The sequence below is a fragment of the Triturus cristatus genome, chromosome 1_2 (genome assembly GCF_964204655.1).
Source record: "Triturus cristatus chromosome 1_2, aTriCri1.1, whole genome shotgun sequence".
Lineage (NCBI taxonomy): Eukaryota > Metazoa > Chordata > Amphibia > Caudata > Salamandridae > Triturus > Triturus cristatus.
In genome coordinates, this window is record NC_140580.1 from 585,847,735 (window position 1) to 585,870,542 (window position 22,808).

At 49.2% G+C, this 22,808-nt stretch overlaps 1 protein-coding gene across 4 annotated transcripts in view; it reads left to right on the forward strand.

The window, feature by feature from the left end:
• PDCD11 (programmed cell death 11) overlaps positions 1–22,808 on the forward strand; it is a 618,996-nt gene that overhangs the window by 337,500 nt on the left and 258,688 nt on the right. For all 4 annotated transcript variants that reach the window (XM_085606675.1, XM_085606679.1, XM_085606671.1 and 1 more), the window contains exon 23: positions 21,667–21,756. In XM_085606675.1, coding sequence (XP_085462801.1) covers positions 21,667–21,756 — 90 coding nt within the window. The remainder of the gene's footprint in view (positions 1–21,666; positions 21,757–22,808) is intronic.

Sequence of the window (22,808 nt, forward strand, 5' to 3'; positions counted from 1 at the left end):
GGCAAATGACAGACACCTTCGAAAGATTACTTCCTCAGCACCCTGTGGGACAACCTACGCCTGTACAGCCCCAGCACCTGCCATGCCTATTCTAGCTCCACCTACATTTCCATGCCTACTACCTACATCTCGCCCACCAACAAAAGATACACCTCCCAGAGTTGTCAACCAGCCGTTGTTCTGCCAGCATCTAAGGACATGGAGGAGGGGAGGGGGGCTGTGTATTCAGTTTTGGACAACGAGGAAGATGATCATTGATAGGGGGATGACAAATGGAATGACCATATCATACACAAGGATGAGGGTAACTCACCCATCAAATCTGATTCGCCTCTGGCCGGCATAGCTCAGTTTCATACACTAATGGAAAGAGCCTCCAAGAAGTTCAATTTGCAGGTGGATTTGGTGGAGTAACAATGTTTCCTTTGTCACGCAAGACAAACTGATCTATACCAATATTGGACTTCATCTGGCCAGAATTCCTAAAATTGATAAACACTGCTGTGGCTCCAGCAGTGGTGCCATGACTGGAGGAAAGTACGGGGCCCCTGCCTGCCTAAGCGCAGATGGAACCTGGGCACGCCATCCTCGGCGCCTCCAAACAGTGATAGCTGACGGATAGATATTATGGGCTGCAGTATTAGTTTGCTGGCAGCGACCTCCATTAAGGCTGCTAATGCGTTAGCAATATTAGGCTATTACTATTGCCAGATGTGGCACGAGATCTTGCCACATCTTGATCTCATTCTGGAAAACAAAACAAGACTATGAAGGCAATTATTAGGGAAGGAACACGAACATCTACAACCATCATTATTACCACAATGGACTCCAATGTAGGTTTCCATAAACTACATTTGCAGCTGTTCTAAGAAGGCAGGGATGGCTGAGGTCCACAACTTTCCATCTAGAGGTCTAACCAACAATCCTCGAAATGCCGTTTGATGGGCTAATGCTATTTGGAAAACATGTGCACAGTGCTCCACAAAACATCATTACAGACACAGAATTAGCAAATTCCCTAGAAATGCTGCAATATTGACGTCCAGACAGTTTTTGTTGCTCATGCACATCTCAAGCCTTCAGATAAGGCGTCAATCAATATGGTGGTCAAGGCTGACCATATAACCCCCAAGACAAACTAAAGATATACTTTCAACCACAATCAAAGACCAGGGTATGACATCAACCAGACTGAGAAGGAGTGCCTCTCAATCGTGCACCAATGAGAAACAAAAGCGAGCTTGACTCTTTGGTGCTACCCTATCCCAATGTCAGCAGGTAGGGCGAGGTTGTGAATTTCCCTTTTTGCTCCTGCATGGTAGTCCATAACATCAGGCAGTGAGTGAGGCAGATTGCACTTACAGGGCACATATTGAAATTCGTACAAAGACTACCTGTTGCCGCCCAAGAAAGAACATCATCTCCACTTAAGGGAGCTCCAAGAGAAAATTATTCTTCTCCTCCTCGTCAAGGGAGACAGAGAAACCAGAGATTTTATTCTTCATTTTTTTAATTAAAAAAAACAAGGAGCCAATGAAGATCAGTAATGGGCCTTGGAGAACTGAACAAGCACTTGGTTAAGCTCCAAGAAGTCCTCCTGATGATCCAGGTTGTAGATTCTCAGGGTACTGAGGAAGGCGAAGGTGGATCACTATAACCTGATTCTCATTGCCTTTGCAGTGGCCTTGTCTCTATTGGTACATCGTTCTCCTGCAATTATCAGCACTTCCAGCGATACCAATGAAAAAACACACCAGGCTTCTCACCGGCCACAACTGAGAGGTACTCCATCACTACCCAAATTCGCTGAGCCTGATAAAACAGTACCTGACCACATTTAGTTCAGTCACTTGGATCTGCTGTTAAAATGCCATACCATCCTGGCGTAGACACGCATACCAGCAGCCACAAATTCATATAAAGCCAAGTGGAAACATTTTTGTGTCTATGTGAGTGGCTCTGAGTGGGTGTGTTAGTGGCTGTAAGGGCAAGTTAGTGGCTCTTTGAATGGACATATGGGTAGGTGAGTGTGTGTGTGTTGCTTTTTTGCACAGTAAGTGTCTATGTGACTGACTGTATAGGTGAGCGAGTGGGTGTGTGACTGCTTGTATGGATGTGTGAATGGGTATGTTAGTGGGTAACTGGATTAGTGAATGGATGTGCAAGTAGCTTTATGTGTGAGTGGCTGTGTGAGTTGTATGGGTGAGAGTGCTAGTATGAGTGGGTGAAAGTGGTTGTATTAGAGTGTGAGTGGCTCGGCGAGTGGCTCTATGGGTGAGTGAATGCTAGTGTGAGTAACTGTATGGATGAGTGAGTGGGTGTGTACGTTGCTGTATGGGTGGGTGATTTGGCTGTGTTGGGAGGCGGTATGAGTAAGTGGGGGTGTGTCGTTGAATGTGTGGTCGAGTGAAATCTGAGCCTACCTATAACGTCCCTGTAACCTTTGTTTCTTTCAGTGAATTTCTAATATTTTTGGACTTTGTAATCCTATTTGTAACCTGTCACCTTTGAGAGTGGATGTGTGAGTAGCTGTGTGGGTCTGTGTGTGGGTCTGTGAGTGGTTGAGTTACCTCTGTGAGTGGGTGTATGAGTGTCTGTGAATAGGTCAAGGAGTGCCTGTGTGGGTCTGTGAGTGGGTGTGTGAGTTCTTGTTTGGGTGTGTGAGTGGGTGTATGAGTGCCTGTGTGAGTTCCTGAGTGGTACTATACATTTTGGGCATCTACATACTTGGGCTATTTAAAAGGGAGAACCATGGACTCTGCTTTCAATTGGAGAAGACAAAAAATAAACCACTCATCAGTCACTACACATCAGATTGTCTTGCAGTAGATCAACAATGAATTCACATCCATTAAGCATTTCATGTCGATTTTCAACATGAAATGCAAGAGGAAACACTTGCTTTGCCTTCACCAAGCCCAAGAAGTTCGGATCGCTTGTGCTTAACTGAAGTGGATCGTCAACTGGGGCACCTGCTATGTTTATATTTGTAAGTGCTTCCTGTTAAGGTTTAATTTCTGTGAAATCAGCACCAGGGTCAGAATCGAACCTCATTTTTTCCAAGAGACCCCAGTTTTGTCAAAAACGTCTACCCAACTGGAGCACTTCAATTCGGTTAATTAGTAAGTCCTACCTCGTTGTGTAAATATCTGCATATTCTACACTACAGCTGCGTAAAGGACCATGAGGTGCGCATGTAATTTAGACAATGTGATTGATTGTTCCTCGAGCATCTTCATCCAAAATCTGTGATAACTTAAATCCTCTTTAAGAGAAGACTAAGAGACCGCAAAGAGGTGAATCTCCACCAAACATAGGTACTTCCCCTTAACTAAATGAAGTAAGTGCTTCTTTGTTTGGAGAGCATGTGCTTCTATTCCTCTTCATCAATAACACGTCACCAAAATGGGCTGGAAATGCGCTCAGTCCATTTGGTAAGCTGTCCATCAACAGTGGAAAAGGCGGGAAGAACTTTGAATACTACTACGGAGAGCGGGCGTGCCTGACAGGCAAAGCTTGCAGATGATTTGGAGCATTTGCATACTCGGGGGTAATCACTGACTCACCAGGAGACTACGAGAATGAATCCACTAGTCAGTCAACCCTTATCAGACTACGCTTCAATAACTCAATGATGCAGTCACCTCCATTAAGGATATCAGATCATTTTTCGTTGTGGAATACGAGAGGAAACACACTTGCTTTGCTTTCCCCAAGCCCAAGAAGTGATCACCTTCTTTTTTTTTTACAAAAGGGTAGGGGGACCCCATCCCCCAGGGCCAGGTTAAAATTCAGTGGGGGACAAATGGCTTCCCCTCCCCAGGCCGATTTCGGCCCTGGGGACCCCAATCCCCGGGGCCCCAACTATATCTCTGTGGGTGACCTTGAGCCCACCCAGGGTACTCGGTGTGCTATGATGGGGACTGCGGGGTCTTGAGGCCTTCTGCTGCAGCCAGCATTGCTCTCGCACACAGGGAGCAGCTAGAAATGCTGTTTTCTGTGTGCAGGATCAATTGTGTCATCCGTTTCCCTGTCCGCATACTAGCGGGCAGGGAAACAAATGAAAACTGCTCTCAGCAAGCACGAGCGGTTTGGCTGTTCCTGCTTGCTGGGAGCAGACATGTTTCTTCTGGCTTGGCGGAATCTGTGACAGCTCTCGCCATGTAAAAACAAACAGCAGTGTCCCAGGGCTGGGCACCCCGGGACATAGCAGGACCCGGTCCCGTGGAGTGGCAGTCCCCAGGACCATTAATGGCTCCAGGAGGGGAGGCTGTGCAGCCCCCTTCTTTTAAATGGCATGGGCTGGCCCTGGGCAGGTGGTGGTCGCTGGGACCATATATGGCCCGGCAGTTGGCTCTGTGGCCCCCCTGCCACTTTTAAATATATTATAGGCCCCAGGAAGGTTGTAGTCCCCAGGGCCCGGGGGGTCCATGCAACTCGCCCTGTAAATATTTTAATTTAGCCCTGGGGAGGTGGTGGTCCCTAGGGCTTCAGCCAGCCCCAGGAAGGGGTTCCGCGCGGTCCCTCTCCCTTAAAAAAGAAATAAAGACCTGGGGAGGTGGTGGTCAACAGGGCTCAAATGAGCCTTAGAAGGGTGGGCACTTTTTTTTTTTATATCATTTTTGCTGTGGATTCATGACTCTGTCCCAGTTTCTCTGCAAGTCCTTTTTTTTGCCCTGGCAGGGCCCAAGGGGACCCCCGGACTAGAGCTAGGGGGTCAGAGTATTCTTACCCTGCCCCTTTTAAAAACATTTTTGGGAGGATCTACGTCACTATGTATACAAATTTGGTTTTCTTTTAATATCGCGGAAACTGCTGAAACTGATTTACACCAAATAACAAAAAGCACTCTTCACATGAACACTGACAAATCTAATGTGTACTCCTTTACCAGCATATATACAGAGCCTACTTTAAGTTTAGGAGTCTACGAGATACCCATAGCCCCCTTCACTTTCTGGTACCTAGGGGTACTATTATATAGGGATAGCCCAGTTTTAATGGAAGGCAACCTATCGCGTACAATCGAATCGCTCAAAACGGAAGTGACCTTTTGGACCACGTTGCACCTGTCTGTGGATGAGCGACTGGCCAAAATAGTAATGCTGCAGCGCCTGCTCTACCATTTTGTGAACTTAGCAATTCTGATCCGTACTGGGATTTTCTGACAGTTAAACACTCGGAGTGATCTGATATGAGAGCAGGGGCGGTGTAGAGTTAGCTTAGCAAAACTACAGCTTCTAGCAGATAAAGGTGGGATGGGAGCGCCAGCTTTTTAGACCTACTGCATGACTGGGCAGTTGCAATGGTTGTCAAACTGGCTTGCTGGCCATAGCCTGTTGGAAATAGATTTTACTGACGCCCAACGGGACCGTGGCCAACTGTACCGGTTGCTATGCCTGGGCATCCCGACACATCCGACATACATGCTATTATTGTGAATCGCAATTTCATACTGCAAAATGGCGCTCAAGTATTTCTCAGTAATGCGGTCTTATGTACCCAACATACTCCTTCGAGGCCTCCCCACAGTTAAATGTATATTAATGGGCAGGAGGCTTATACCCTGGGATCGAGAGGAGGTCCAAACAGTGGGAGATCTGTCTGCAGACTGCATCCTTATGACCCATGAAGAATTCATGCACACATATACTCTCCCAGACACCTTCTTTTAACACATGCTAGTATCCTACAGCATGTGTGGCGACATTGGGCTGCAGGTGATAATGAACCATTGACTTATGAGATACTTAGTGCACTGTATACAATGGGACGCGGTCGTCGCTTGGTATGGATGTTATATAAGGGACTTCGAGCCCAGCTCATGACACCACTCGCAACACTCAGGGAGAAATGGGAGACTGATCTGGGTAGGGCACTTTCGGACAGGGACTGAATGAGATTACTAGAATACCCCAAGAAAGTATCTCGTAATTCAAGATTTACATTTTTTCACTTGGCGATAATGCACTTGGCATACTTAACACCACATAGACTGATGTACCCAGAAACCTCCTCGATATGCCCACGATGCTGGGGGGAGAATGCTGACCTGCTCCATATGCTATGGGCCTGCCCACAATTATTGGCACACTGGGTGGGAATAACGACCGCACGGACTGAAATTACGGCCAGACGTGTTTAGACAACATAGAAAGTTGTATACTGGGGTTGCCCATGGGTTCCTAAGGGTTCCAAAGTGGGGGTGCGATTCGTTAACCTAGCACTACTACTGGCAAAGCAGCTCATCACCAGAAGTTGGAAGTTTAACAGACTGGCGTGAAGATCTACATCAGTTGAGCCTTGCCAAAAGCGTGGCTCTTACACAGAAGATATTAGAGGGCTCCACAAAAATCCAATCTCAATGGAATGGGGCATGTTATTTGAGAGATTTAAGGCGCAGGCCCCAGATCTAGAGAAGGCAGCAAGTGAATATACATTAAACCAGAAATGATACTCCCTGGTGACCATAGAAGAGAAAAATACCTTATCCTGACGCCTACAAGATTCCTAAATAAAGAGCTCGCCGATGTGTGGGCCCCGCAACATGATGATGGCTTTCAGTGCACACAGGGGTTCTAGTTTGGTTGGGGATTCGGATGGGAGGGATATACTTGACTTCATACCCATGGCCATAATGTATACAGACTTGACACACCTAAAGATGTAGACAAACCTACTCAATAAGCAAACAGAGACGGAATGTATTTTACATTGTATGCTACTGGGATGAATAACATAATAATGATAATACAGGAATTTATAAAGCGTGACAGCTACCTCAAACAGAGGTGCCCCGGCGCTATAGCAGTAGGCGGCAGGAAAGATGAGAAGAGAAGGCCAAAGAGATCTAACCTAGGCTAAAGAGCTAGGTCTTTAGGGACTTTCTGAACATCGGCTCTGATTGGATTTGGCAGAAGTTAATTGGCAGGGAAATCCAAAGCTTAGCCACCACCACTGTTAAGGATCTGCCCCCTAAGCGCGCTTTAACAAAGCGAGGTGTGCAACGCAGGTTCTGCGAGTTAGACCTCAATGAGCAGTTTTGTTGGTAGCGGCATAGCTGGTGTTTAAGGTAACTAGGACATTTGCCATGTATCGCCCGAAAGGCCAAATTTAAGGCCTTGAACTCAATCCTTCTCGCAACCGGCAGCCAGTGTAGCTGTCTTATATGCGGAGAGATGTGATGTCGAAACAGCACACGCCTAATCAATCTCGCAGCTGCATTCTGTACCATCTGCAGTCTCCTGACTAGATAGGCGGGCAGACCCAGGTATAGGCAGATAGCATAGTCCAGCCTAGATGTCACTGTGGCATGGACAATGACTTTGCGACAGTCCTCCGGCATTAGATATAAAGATTTCCTCAGGCTTCTTAATTTGCTGAAGCATGAGGCTGTCACCTGTCAAATTTGCGTTGTGAAAGAGAGATGTACTTCCCATTTCATGCCCAAGTTTTTTGCTGGAGTAGGTGGTAGGCCTATTTCTGCTGGCCACCAAATACCACCTGCCGACGGAAGAGCCTTGCCGAAGAACACTTCTGTCCTCTCTGCATTAAGTTTAAGATCTCAAAGACACAGTTAGTTATAAATTCCTTACCTTAGAATTACCCCCAGGCGTTAGACTGATTCCGGAATTGTTTTTCGGCAGCAGTACCTCGGCGTGTCAGAAGGTGGCGTCAGTCAGCTCCGCGTCTGTCTTTAGTGTTGTGATCGGCGGGATGACGTTGCAGTAGCTACTTAGACCCCGCCCTTGCAAGCTGACATCAGTTCTTTCTTTTTCCGCGCCAGCCAGCGCAGATCATGAGAGCGGTACCTCCAGTCACTTTTTGACTGAACTTTTTGCGCCCGGCTTAAAGGCTTGCGGTTCCTGTACCCAACTGATGTCGGTGACGGATCCACACCGTGTGTGTCTCTTTTGCCTGGAGCGCGACCACAACCCCAAGTCATGCTCTGACTGCCGGTCTATGGCTCTGAAGGCTAAGCGGGAGCGGTCTCAAAAGCATCTTGAGTGCCGGCAGTCGGCTCCATGCCATTTGAGGGCCCCGTAGCGAGGGAGGTCGAGTGACCATTTGCCGAACCATCATCATTTGTCATCCAAGTCTTCACACTCTGGTCGTGTAAGTCGAAGCACAAAAAGAAGTCTCGCCGCTCTTCGACTTCTCCCCGTTGGTTGGCTGACGCGATGAGGGATGCGGGCGGTGCCACTCTAGCGGCTGAAGGGCCGAACCAGGGTTCCTTCTCCTTCCGGAACCAGGAGCGACCACTGCCCAGCTTCCTCAGTTATAAGAAGCCATGCATGCCATCTTTGCGCAGCCCGACTCTGCCGGCGCGCCTTCGGGGCCCACGGACTCGGTTGGGGGCCCTAGGCCTCACTGCTGGCGGCTCCAGCTCCGGTGCCACCGGGCCCCCTTGGATCCAGGCCTGGATCCGAACCGGCGCAGGTCGACCTTGTGACACCTCTGCTGGCGCCGACTCCACCGGCACTGTGTCCGCTACCGATGCTGCGAGACCACCAGCCGGCGTCGACCCCCGGCTTCCAACCCGATGTGGATCACGGAGCCGGACCGGCGTTGGCCGACGCCGGACCCGGCGCTATCGGATACTTTTGCTGGAGACCCTTTATCAGACCAGTTAGAATACGAACAGGACTGGAGAGAGGACCTGGGGGATGCCAGTGGTCTGGATACCTCCCTAGACCTTGGCATGTTGTTTCCTCCTACCGTGGCTACGGAGGAGGGAGTGTCTTGCGCAGTAGTGCTGCATAGGGCGGTCGAGGCTCTCAACCTCGAGCTTCCTACGGTGGCAGTCAGGACTAACCTCCTGACAGAGGTGCTTCAGCCGGCAGAGAGTTCTTCGGAACCCCTGCTGCCGTTCAATGAAGCCCTGACAGACCTCCTTTTGGGCACTTGGTCCAGGCCCAACACGGGGGCTCCTGTAGATAGGATGGTTGCCTGACGCCACAGCGCGACCCCACTTTCCTCTCCCAACACCCCGCCCCAGAAAGCTTGGTGGTCCAAGCTTCTACTTCCAAGAGCGCATTCCCTAACGCACCACCAGATAGAGAATCCAAGAAGCTGGATCATCTTGGGAAGAAGGTTTTCTCTTCCCCCAGCTTGGGACTGTGGTCGGTAAACACCGCATGTCTATTGGGCTGTTATTCCCACTGTGTGGGGGATACGGTTGCGCAGGTGCGCCCCAGTGTCCCAAGGAGGCCCGGACAGTGCTCTCCCAGGCTGTTGCCGCCGGTAGTGATGCGGCCAAGTTTACCATCCGTTATGGGCTGGATACCGCCGACTCTCTGGGCCGGACAATTTCAACGTAAGTAGCACTTCGTCGCTACACCTGGATGAGATCGACTGGCTTTTCAGGGAATGTCCAGAACACCTTGATGGAAATACTCTTTGATGGCAGTCGCCTTTTTGGCAACAAAGCGTACAACGCTCTATAGAGTTTCAAGGACTCATGGGCTACGACCAAATCCTTGGGCCTCTCCAGCCGCCCAGCGCAGTCTGCTTTTTGCCCCTTTCGTTGCTACGGAAGTGGTGCTCCCTACGTCCCGCCCAGAGCCACAGAACGCAGCAGGTTGCCCAACCTTCGTGCGGTCGAGGACGTGGGAACCAACGCCGTAGTTCAGGGGGCCAGCGGGCAGGCCAGGTACACCATCCCCCTCCCCCTCCCGCAGCAGCCTCCAAACCTTTCTAGTCCGACCTTTCAGGCCCATCAAACGCCAGTGGGCGGCAGGATTCGCCATCACCTCCCCCACTGGCGCACCATCATGTCGGACAGGTGGGGTTTGCAAATAGTCCGGAGGGGCTATTCCCTCCCCTTCGAGACTACCCCTCCAGCCATGCCACTGAGATACCATCACATGTCGGGGGATGATCTGGCCCTTCTCCAGCAGGAAGTTACGGCTCTCTTGGCCAAGGAAGCCATCAAGCGCGTTCCTGTCCCAGAAGTAGGTCGTGGTTGTTACTCCCACTACTTTCTGGTCCCCAAGAAGGACAAGGGCCTGCGTCCTATCTTGGATCTCAGGGACATCAACTGCTTCCTCCGCAAGGAGAAGTTCAAGATGTTGACACTTGCTCAGGTCTTGTCTGCCCTCGACCCGGAAGACTGGATGGTAGCGTTGGACTTGCAGGACGCTTATTTTCACATCCACGTCCTGCCGGCCCACCGGCGTTAAATGTGGTTCATGGTAGGCCATGAGCATTTTTAGTTTAACATGCTCCCCTTTGGCCTTACCAGCGCACCTCGGGTGTTCACGAAAGTGATGGCGGTGGTCGCAGCTCATCTGTGCAGATCAGTGGTTTCAGTCTTCCCCCTATCTCGACGACTGGCTGTTGAAGGCGGGCTCGCCCCAGGCAGTCGTCTCCCACCTCCAGACTACAGTCGACCTCCTGCATTTGCTGTGTTCTCCATCAATATGCCGAAGTCACACCTGATTCCCTCTCAGAAGCTCCTATTCATCGGAGCGGTTCTGGACACGACGCGGTTTCGGGTCTATCCTCCCGAACAGCGAGTCCGGGATATTCAGGCTATGATTTAGATCGTTCAGCCTCTATCCTGGGTTTCGGTCAGAATGACCCTGAGGCTGCTGGGCCTCATGGCCTCCTGCATCCTGCCGGTCGATCATGCCAGGTGGCATATGCGGGCACTGCAGTGGGACCTGAAGTTCCAGTGGGCGCAGCATCCGTGAAATCTGTCCAATTGCGTTCTCGGAGGGCACTGCACTACAACTGCAGTGGCGGCTCACGAACCAGGATTGGGTCAATGGCAGATCCCTCTCCCTTCCCACACTGTGGTGATGGACGCATCCCTCTGGGATGGGGCGGCCACATGGGAGAGGCGGAGATCAGAGGCCTCTGGTCTCCGGCGGAGTGCGGGCTCCACATCTACCTTCTGGAGCTCCGGACGATTCGTCTTGCACTGAAAGCATTCCTTCCCTCTGTCCGGGGAAGAGTAGTGCAGGTGTTCACGGACAACACCACCGCCATGTGGTACTGCAACAAACCGGGCTGGGTGGGGTCGTGGACCCTATGTCAAGAGGCCCTCCACCTCTGGACATGGCTCGAACATCATGGCATATCCCTGGTGGTTCAACACCTGGCAGGTTCTCTGAACGCCAGGGCGGATGAACTGAGCCACAGGTGAATGATGGATCACGAATGTCGTTTTCACTCGGAGGTGGTGCAAGGTCTCTTTCAACAGTGGGGAGAGCCTGGGTTAGATCTATTTGCCACCGAAGAGAACGCACAATGTCGGCAATTCTGCGCGTTCGAATTTCCAAGGCGGCACTTGTTAGGCGACGCTTTTCATCGCGAGTGGAGCTGCGGTCTGTTGTACGCCTTTCCGCCTATATCACTTCTGCCCAGAGTGCTGAAGAAGATCAGGCGCGACCAGGCCTAAGTCATTCTTGTGGCTCCGGATTGGGCACGAAGAGTCTGGTATCCCGAGCTGCTAAACATGGCCATCGATCCTCCGATCCGACTGCCTCTTCAGGAGGATCTTCTGTCGTAGCAGCAGGGGACGGCCCTCCACCCGAACCTGTCCAGTCTCCACCTACTTGCGTGGAGATTGAGCGGCGGCAGTTGACGTCTTTCGACCTGCCTCCTGAAGTCTGTGATGTAATCTTGGCAGCCAGGCGTCCCTCCACTAAGATGGTATACGCCTGCCGGTGGAACAAGTTTGTGGCACGGTGCACAGCAAAGGCTGTGGATCCCCTTTCTGTCCCTCTTTCTGAGGTTCTCTTGTTTCTTCTTTCTGTAGCCCAGCAGGGCTTTGCTCTGGGCACTATCAATGGCTATCTTTCGGCCATCTCTGCCTTCCTTCGGCTTCCAGATCAGCCTTACCTTTTCAAGTCCCTGGTTGTAAGTTCTTTCTTGAAAGGCATAACTCATCTCTTTACTCCTATTCCCTTCATTATGCCTCAGTGGGACTTGAACCTGGTTTTAACTTATTTATTGTGTACTCCCTTTGAGCTGCTTCACAACTGTCCTTTAAGGCTTTTGACTCTCAAAACTGCGTTCCTGGTGGCCATCACCTCTGCCAGACGAGTGAGTGAGCTCCAGGCTCTTTCTTCGAAGCCTCCTTTTCTCTCTGTGCATCGGGAAAAAGTTGTCCTTAGGACTCGTCCATCCTTTTTGCCCAAGGTTGTCACTGCCTTCCACATCGGCCGGACTATCACTTTGCCTACCTTCTTTTCGCCTCCGCATCCTTTGTAATAGGTAGAAAGACTCCACCGGCTGGACCCAAAACGTGTGCTTTCTATCTGGATCACACGAAACAGTTCCGGGTGGATGACCAACTCTTTGTTGGCTACGTGGGCGCCAAGAAAGGTCAGGCCATACACAAGCGGACCATCTCTAGATGGGTTGTTTTGTGTATTAAAGCCTACTATTCTCTAGCTATAAAGGAGCCTCCATTGGGGCTACGTGCCCATTCCACCAGGGCGACGGCAGTCACTACTGCTTTGGGCCGACGAGTCCCTCTGCACGACATCTGTCTGGCAGCTATGTGGGCAACGTGGCACACGTTTACGAAACACTACTGCCTTGACAGCCATGTCCGGAGAGACTGCTTTTCTGGCCGTTCTGTTCTCCAAGATTTTCTGGTGTGATCTTGGTTCGCAGACCCACCTCCGGGGTTGGTATTGCTGGGGTATCTATTCTAAGGTAAGGAATCTATAACTAACTGTTTCTTTCAGATGAACAAGTTACTTACCTTCGGTAACAATAGATCTGTACGAAACATAGGTTAGTTATAGATTCCTTACCACCCTACCCATCCTCCCCATTCTGCAAACTGATTTCTAGGGTTAAGGACATCACTTTAAGGCCCTAGTTTTGTGCATCAGTGGTCAGTGTCTTGCATGGCTCTGCATTTCTGGTGCGGAAAGTCGTGTACAGAACTGACGTCAGCGCTCGAGGGCGGCGTCTAAGTAGCTACCACGACATCAACCCGGTGATCACAACGCCGACGAAAATGTTGTCAATTGCCATGACAGTCATGTTACAGTCTTCTTGTCCATTTCCATGGCATTCATGTGATTGCAGAGTGCTTGTCTTTTACCATTGCATCCATTTCCATCGCTGTTTTGCCTCATGGAAGGGTATGGTTCTTCTCTTGTAAGGGGACTGTTTCTAGGGGCGAGTGCTCTGCTCTCTCCCCTCAGTCCCTTACAGTATAAAGTGGTTTTCTTTCACATGCATCATGATGTTTTCTCATCACTTTATTCTTATTGTCAGGGTTGCTGCAACTATTTCTAGTCTTTTTTGGCACACTGTTCCTACACTCCGTTTTAGTAGTGCCTTTGCGATCTGGCGCGGAAAATTTTCACAGTATAAAACTGACGTCAGCGAGCCTGTAGGGACTGATATGGCTCCACTGACGTCATATCCGTGAACAACGTCAGGGCAGAGGCATGCGGTGCCGTACCCCTGTGCGTAGAGGTACTGCTGAAGAATCTCCAGATCCAGACTGGCGCCTGGAGGATATTCTAAGTTAGTGAATCTGTGGCTAGGCCAGTAATATTGTTACCGAAGGTAAGTAACACGTTCTTTAGGTTCAAAAGCTTCATCCCTATTTATCATTTTGCTGCCACCAGAGAGAGGCCCTGGGCCGATCTCAATTCTTACCTTTTCTATAACTATGAGTTTCGCCTCAAATGCTATCCTCTTTGCTAGTTTCTGAAGATCTGCATCTTCAATGTCTCTCTTCTGGGACACTACTAGGAGTGCTCCCAGTTAAAATACTGTCTGAAGGGGTAGTGATGGAGTATTCCTCCGCTGCACCACCAATGTAGGAAGCTAGCACTTTGAGATATATCAGTAATCTGATATACTGTGTAAAGTGTCCAGGGGTTCCCTTATAAGTGGGTAGGGGTTTGCTCTAGCAATCCCAAGGTGCTCTGTTAGGGGTAGGGGGGTCGTGCAGCCTTAGGCTTAACCGAGGTGAGTGCAAAACATCTGCATATACAATGATTAGTAAATGACACACATGACGCAAACAGGAGATCCACACCAATGTATCAAAATAGCAGATATCTTTATATATGTTTAGGCATCAGAAAAGAAATCATCCAGGTAAGTATGTTTTATATTTAAATTCTTTTCAGTTCAAAAAGTGGACATTTAGTGCACTTTGAGTTCTGCAATGTTATCCCATGGAAGGAAGAACAAGTTCTGCAAACAAGTATAGTACAGCCACTTACGGTACCAATCTCCATGAGTTCAGGTGAGTGGTGCGCAAGGTCCAAGGCAGCACAAACAGTACACCACTGATGGCGGCCGGGTGCAGGGTGCAAAACAGCTTGGGAGCCTAATGGTATTCTATTGAGATCAGCCTCTGCGAAAAGAGGCTACAGGTTCTGCTTAGGAGGCCAGTAGGGCTGAACCAACAATGGGGCTCAGGCCTCACGATACAATGTTACATAGAGACACCTTTGGACCCAGGGAGTACTCCTTTTATTCTTACCCCCCATCACTTGCATACACGCCTGGATTACTTCTTGGGCTCGCCGACTTTGTCCTTTTCTGTCTCCCACTGCACTTATTTGGGTAAAACCCTATCCGATCACAACCCTATCGAATTATGCCTTCAGTGGGGCCGGTCCCCAGCGCCGATACCGACTTGGAGGATGCAACCCCTTCAATTAGAAGACCAGGTCTTCCGTGATACATTACAAAAGGTGATCACTACATACTTTACTGTTAACGAAGGCACTGCCTCGACACGTTCCCTAGAATGGGACGCTTTCAAGGTCTCTATACGGGGGGTGTCCCTGAGCTCCTTGGTGGGGGCCCGTAGGGAAGTGATCCGGGACCTAACGGACCTGGAGGCAGCGCTGCAGGAACATGAAGTAGCGGCCCAACTGAACGAGCAGGCCGAGGAATCCTTGCAGACGGCCAGAATTAAGTATGCGGAGGCTCTAGAGCGTCTTCGCTTATTAGATTACAGGGCGTACACCCAGCGCACGCACTCGGAGGCTGACAGAACGGGCACATTATTAGCGCGGCTAATTGCCCCCCCCCCCAACCTGCCCTACTCCCATCCTGGTTATTAATACCGCACAACACGGACAAGGCCAGACTCAATTGGGGATAAACTTGACGTTTCGGACCCATTACGCTATGGGGCGCATCCAACGCCAGGCGCAGATGCTGTGACTGAGTTTCTGGCGCAGGCGAACTTACCAGTGCTGTCTGCAGCAGAAATCCATGACTTAAAAGCGCCGATTACCCCGGCAGAGATCAGAGTAGCTATTAAGTCCTTAGCCCGTGGGAAGACCCCTGGCTCTGACAGGCTACCCATCGAATTTTACTCCACTTTCTCTCCTCTATTAATCCTCAAACTACTTCAACTCTATATGACATCACTCGCAGAAGGGAGGTTGCTCCCTACCACTCGGGAGGCGATCGTCACATCCCTCTTAAAGCCAGATAAAGATCCCTTAGATAGGTCATCCTACCGGCCTCTATCGATCCTTAAAACAGAATATAAAATTCTTAGTAAACTCCTTGCTAACCGCCTTCTCCTACTTCTCTCGCAGTTGATCCATACAGACCAATGTGGCTTTGTCCCACGGTGGAGTACATCGCTGAATCTTTGGTGCTTTCACGCCCTCTTGCATGCCTCCGGGCTCCGACCAGCGAGGGCAGGGTGTCTATCCTTGGACATATCGGAGGCCTTCGACACTCTAAGTTGGTCTTGTATGCTGGAAGTGTTGGCTAAAATGGGCGTTCCGCCCCAGAACTATGTGCCTGGATTCAGCTGCTCTACACCGCCCCCACGGCCAGGGCGAAGACAGGTCCGATTATCTCCTCTGCCTACCCTATCTTTCGGGGTACACGCCAGGGTTGCCCATTATCGCCTATATTGTTTGTTTTGGCGCTTGAGCTGGAGGGTGTCCTGCATTCAGTCTTGCTTTACACAGACGACATGCTGCTGTACTTTCATGATCTCCAGGCCGACATGAGGGAAGTGGCGGATCTTTTTCTTCACTTCGGGGAGGATTCCGGGTTGCACCTCAATGCTTCTAAGTCCGTAGCCTATTCCTTCAGTGGCACGCTCACGGCTCCGGAGCTACGTTTTGGGCCTTTGTCCTTCAGGGTGGCACCAGTCACTTTTAAGTACTAGGGGATTAATATCTTTCGGTCCGTGCCAGATGTTATAGCAGGCAACCTGGTATGCACAATCTCTTCCATACGTTCCCAAATTACATTTTGGAATACATTGCCTCTTACCATCGCAGGACGGTTAGCGATATCGAAGATGGTGATGCTGCCTCGCCTGCTTTACCATTTCGTCAACATCCAGGTGGTATACCCCGTTTGGATCTTTCGAGAGTTGGATACCCTGCTGGTCTCGCTGATCTGGGGTCCAGGGAGGCACAGGGTGGCATTAGCTAAGCTGCGGCACCCGAGTGGTGCCGGCGGTAAGGGAGCACCCGACTTTATGGCATATTGCATTGCTGGTCAGCTGCAGTGGTTGGCCTACTGGCTGGCCGGGAAAAACCTGTTTGAAATCGGCTCCACCCCGACCCAACTAGCGCGTGGTACCTTGCAGTCGTTGTTGTGCCCCGGTGCCCCATGGCCATCGGATCCCCCGGCCCTACTGAAGAGAGCGCTTCATTATTGGACAAGGGCATGTAAGTATGCTAAAATCCAAAATCCATATTCTCCCAATATACCGCTGTGTGGCCTCCCCACGAGGCAGGGAATTCTGAGTGCCGGGCGATTACGGAATTGGACGCAACAGGGGGTGGAGACAATAGGAGCCTTTTTTCAGGAAGGCAGTTTGATGCCCCACGTGGACTTTCTGAGGGTGAACGCGTTACCAGATACCCAGTTCCTGCTCCATGCGGCGATCTCCCGGTATATTCGGGCACAGTGGCAGGCGACACCTGTAGAACCCTCAACATTTCACCTCCTGCGCTCCCTCCACATAATGGGCCATGGACGTTTCCGGGTTCGTTGGCTTTACCGGGGCCTCCGGGAACACACACAGATCTCCTTGGCTCCTCTCAGGTTGCGGTGGAAAACAGATTTGTCCCTGGCATTTAGTGATAGAGAGTGGACCTATATACTGGAATACCCTAAGAAAGTGTCCCGCAATTGCAGGTTGAAAACTATTCAATTGTTTGTCCTCCACAGGGCTTACCTTACACCCCATACACTAAGTAAGATGTACAATACAGCGGTTGCGGCCTGTCCTCGTTGCCGGGCACCGGATGCCGACCTGATGCATTTGCTGTGGCTCTGTCCGGCGCTGCGGGGATACTGGGGTAGGATAACGCAAGTCTTAATTACAATCACCGAGCGCCCCTCCTGGGACGCAGCAGAGGCTTGTTTATTGGGCCTTTTACCGCTCCCCCTTAAAGCGAAACAGTTGCGTCGTTTTGCCAATCTGACTTTAATGCTAGCAAAGTGCCTGATAACACAGCGTTGGAAGTCTCGTGCCCCACCGCGTTTAGAGGCCTGAGGGGAGAAGGTGTTGCGCTGGTCGGTGGCGGAGCAAGAGGCCCTGCACCGTGAGGAGAGTCGGGGGCTGCACAAGCGTCCTATATCCCTTGAATGGGCACACCTTACTGAGCTGTTTAAAAGTGAAATGGGGGAGGGGGCTGCAGGGACCAATCCCCAGAGTTCCCCTGTATGAGCCGGGGTGCATGTCAGCGGATAAGATTGGTGATTGATGGAACCTGTCCCCTGGCACTGGGTGATGAAGTATCCCGAAGGAATGAAGCCACTTCCCGGTGGGTGGTGGTTTATGCCTCCCCTCCTTACTCCACTTATTTTCATTCATCTAGTTCTCCGGTCTTACTGCACTGTTCTGCCTCCTCCCTTCCCCTGCCGCACGCTTAGGGTGTGGTCTTCTTCCCCTCTTTCCCCCCCACCCCCACCCTCACCCCCACCGGGAATGCTCTACGGCCCTCAGACTGAATTTTTTGTGGCATGGTTTGGTTATTGTGGGTGGGTTCTGGGTGGGATTGGGAGTTGGGGGGATGTTGGGTGGGCACCGCTACCCGTGGGTAAAGTATCTTGAAGGATTGTTACGTAGTACATAGCAATGTGCATGGTTGGTGGCCTTTCAGGCCGACCTGATAGGTTTTTTTAATGTATTGATAAATATACTACACTATTTACAGGTTGGCGCAAGACGCCTGCGATGTCTCCTCTGCCCTATGTGTAGTTAATGTGATTAATGCAGTTTGTAACTCATTGCTCCTTCTAATGAAAAATCTTCATAAAGTTTGTTTAAAAAAAAAAAAGACACCTTTGGACCCCTTCTCCACTGCCCGAGGGCGACGGGTGCAGAGGTAGCTTTAGGCATCGGGTTTTCTTACCTGTAGCAATCGCGGTAGAGAGGGAATGCATGCAGGCAACATCTGAGGGTCCACGAGGAGCAAAACCACAATGGACTTGAGCACTGGAGGGTTGGGGGACCTTTTTGACACCGTTGGCCCACTTCACCTTGGGTGGGGCGATGGGTGCAGTGGTGGTTCCGGAGGCCTCAGAGTCTTCGCTTCAGAGTTCTTTGATGTCCTCTCTTCTTAGGTCATCAAGACCTGCTTCTTTGCTGTCAGGCACCCCCTAAATATTGCTTTTAGGGGTCTTAAGGGAGTGTGGGGAGGTAGCAATGTGCTACTGATCCTGGGGTTACTACACCCCCTAGATGACTACTTCCTGTGGGAAGTGGGCATAACCCTGTCCCAAAATTCTTAAGTATGCCATCACAAAGATGGCTGGTTCTGAAAAATCGTGTCACCTCAATGTAGCCCACTTTAGGGGTGGTACTAGCCTGGAGGTGGCACGCCTACCTGACTAGCTCATTTTCCTGCCTGTCTAGGTGCCAAGGGGGTACAAAAGGGGGTGGTGATGGACGGAGCATCAGAACCAATCAAACACTCACACCCACTCAACAGATCTGGGTTTGATCCATCACCGTTCTTTAGCCCACTCTGCCACCCCAGTTCAGACATGGCCATACGCAAATCAGTCTGACCCTGTGCCTCATGGGAACAGTCCAGCCCGAACTGCCAAGCCATGCCTTCCCTGGACCGGAAACAAGCTACCTAGACCGGTTTCTGGCATTTCAGCCGTCTTCAGCCAGGCTTGCTTGAATCCAGTGGCAAAGTGAGCAACGGACTCACGTCTGAGCATACCCTGCCAACTTATGGCGAACAAAGCGGTACAAAAGGGGGTGGTGATGGACGGAGCATCAGAACCAATCAATCACTCACACCCAGTCAACAGACCCTTGCTCACTGAGTCCCTTGCTCACTTTGCCACTGGATTCAAGCAAGCCTGGCTGAAGACGGCTGAAATGCCAGAAACCGGTCCTAGGAAGCTTGTTTCCGGTCCAGGGAAGGCATGGCTTGGCAGTTCGGGCAGGACTGTTCCCATGAGGCACAGGGTCAGACTGATTTGCATATGGCCATGTCTGAACTGGGGTGGCAGAGTGGGCTAAAGAACGGTGATGGATCAAACCCAGATCTGTTGACTGGGTGTGAGTGTTTGATTGGTTCTGATGCTCCGTCCATCACCACCCCCTTTTGTACCGCTAGGTGCCAAGGGGGACCTGGAAAAAGGGAGTGGCTTCCTCTCCTGTGAGTGGAGCCAGATTCGCATTCCAAACGGCGGCAGCTCTTTGAAGCTTGGTGGCCTAGGAAGGCTAATCAGCAAGTCATTCGGTTGAAGGAGGTGTTACACCCTCTTCCTGGACAGGCTGTTGTCAGTTGCCTCCAGAGATCAGAGGCTCTCATCCTAGGGGGTCAAAACAGCGTATCGGGTGGCAGGTTTGCACAAACCAGTCAGAGAGCACACCAGAGGCTGGTAGGTTTTCAGTGCCTCTGGGTGCATGTATTGGTAAATTCATCACTGGAATCAGTGTGGGTTTAGCAATATGAGATGTTTGATACCAAACATCCCTCTTTTCAGTGAAAGCATCATGTATCTGGGGGAACTCGTTTTCCCAAGTGTCCAGCACATGCTTTAAAATGGCTTCCCTGTCCACTTGCACTGGCTGTAATAGGACTGACCATCACAGGTACATATCTGCACATGCAGGTATACCCTAACATGTAATTTTCAGCATCCTGCCTTAAGGCTTTCAGGCCTTCTGTAGGGGTGACTTACAGATATCACATTCAATGTTAGGGGACATGGCGCACAGGGATGTGTTACATGTTGTGTTTTCACTTTTGTCTGCACTGAGACCCACAGCCTGCAATGGCCGAGGGGGCTATGGTTTTGTCAATTGGGGAAACAATTGTGCAGTTTGGGAAAGTGCTCTGGCACAGTAGACCTGGTAGCAGGAACCCAGCGCACTTCCAGTAGAAATCACATCAGTTTACAGGGAAAAGTGGGGGTGACCATGTCAAAAAGTGGCACTTTCCTACAGTGAGTTAGTGGCTGTATGGATGAGTGAGTGGTTGTGTGATTGCTTGTATGAGTCAGTGAGTGGCTGAAATGGAGTTGTCTGGGTTATGTAAAGGTCAGCTCAGAGAGACAACGCTGGGGTGATTCATACGCAATATCAAGTTAAAATACCATAACATGGAGAGATCTGGTGAGGTACAGCATACAAGGTACAGAGACTTGCTACAAACTAATGTGTAATTGGTATCTGACTACTCAGAAATTAAAGCGCATCAATCCTAACACTGGTGGTAAGTACCTGAGAGGTTATCCCACAGAGGAATCAAATCTCCATGTTTGATGGTCCTGCCCGGTACTGTCCGTGTTTTGGAAAGAGATTCTTAGTCATATAAAAATGTAGCGGGGCTACTCATCCCTATGGACACCGCAGTTATCATTTGGGGGATAATACAAAAAAACTGGAAATTTCTGAAAGGAGCTCAATGGACTGTAATGACACACACTGCAAAAAAAGACCCTCCCACGCCCCACCAAAAACTGCAGGCTGTGGCCTGGTGATTATGGACTTTGACGTCAATGGAAAGTCTAACTCATGATCTCCGAGATTAATGTAAAAAAAAGCGATGCTCTATGGCAGTCCTTGATTAACTACTTGGAGGGGGAAACTCCTGGTGTGAACTGTCCTCCTCTACATATCTTAGTTGACCAGCAATAACAACAGACTCTGACTCCAAATTTGCAAGGTGGGTTGGAAGAGGGATATATATTCATCTTGTGTGTATCGTTCATTGTATTTTAACTTTTTGTTGGATGTCAGGTTTGGTGAAAAATAAAAAACATTAAAAATTGTCAATAAAACCAAACAAAATGTTCTTTCGTAAACAGTTCACAATTAATCGTGCAGTAGTTAAGAGAAAGGGGCCTGTTTCCCTTTTTTCATGTTCATTAAGTATCTTTCTGCTCTGTCAGTGTGATGACCAGTGCCTAACAGTCAGTTTATTCAGTAGTGTTCTAACTCTTGCAACTTGATCTTCGTTGAATTAACCAGTTCTTAAGTATAATTGTTCTATACTATATCAAAGCATGCGCAAGAGCCACAAAGGACTTTGAAATCACACATTTTTTCTACTACTTTCATAGATTTGTTAGTATTTGTTCAAAGTCCACAATAATTTTCATGGTACATTGAAGTTATTTGAAAGATTGTCTATAAATCGGAATTAGTTGGACCTGAACTTCTTTCCACCTAATGTGTAATATACTTGTATCTTTTCTCTTTTAATCCGACAGTATAACCTCATACGGAAATGCTTGGATGTGGAGGTCACCCCGGAAATTCGAGGGAGGATTGATTTAATGTTACTTTCCGTTAATCCGAGGGTGAGTCTACATTTGAAAGTGATCATTTTGGAGGACACTCCAGGATGAATGCTATATTGTATTTGTATAATTGCAATCCTTTTTCCTGGGAATATTCTGAAATCAATGTGGTTGGCACGGTTTGTGAAAAAAGGCAAAAACATTGTAGATGCCTTCAACCATTTATCTGCTGAGGCTTTTCCCACTGTAGTGCTGAGAACATTTTTGGTGTTTGGAGCACTTTGCACTTAAGCCTTCATACATTTTTTTACACAAGGTATCAAGCTAAATTTGCATCCTTTTTCACACACATGTTGGGTGATTTTGAAGGTACCCAGGGTTTGTGGAATTTCCCGGTGGGAACAGAGAATATTTCCAAAATGTAGAATGTGTACCTTTAATTTTTATGGCATCAACTAAAGGTTTAATGTGCCAGCTTTCAGGAACACACTCAATCTAAATTTTTCTAACCACAGCTTTTACATTTTTTTTAAATGGTAGTCTAATTTTCCTATTTGTTTTTTTGATTTCTACTTAGTTTGTGGTGCAAACAGGCGTGAAAACCATGGGTGAACCTGAAACCAATACATTTGTAAAAAGTAGACAAAATTTGAAATTCACGAAGGAGTCATTTGTGTAGATTGCTTATGGGTTCCCAAACAGTCCAATCGTTAATATCAACATTTCTGTTTAAAAAAAAGAAGAAAAAATAAAAGGGTGACGTTTTCATCTGTAATTTTTTGCCCTGATGCTGATGGTTGATTTGCGAAATAATATTCCTTTTTGTCTGTTAGATCCTTCTGGTCATAGGGATATCAAGTATTTATTGGTTGTCCAAAACATGTGATACCCACAGCCAATAACTGAACTGCAACTTACTATGATATTTAGTACGTACTGTGGAGCAATTCATATCATACTACATAATGAAATTAAAATGGGTATAAAAGAAATCTATGCACTGCAATTTTTTAAATGTGGCAGAATCGCTGTGTTTATTTGTACAACTCTGATTTTGGGGTTGCCCATTCTGTCGAGTGATTCTGAGCTCATTTTGCAAAATATGTTCTTTT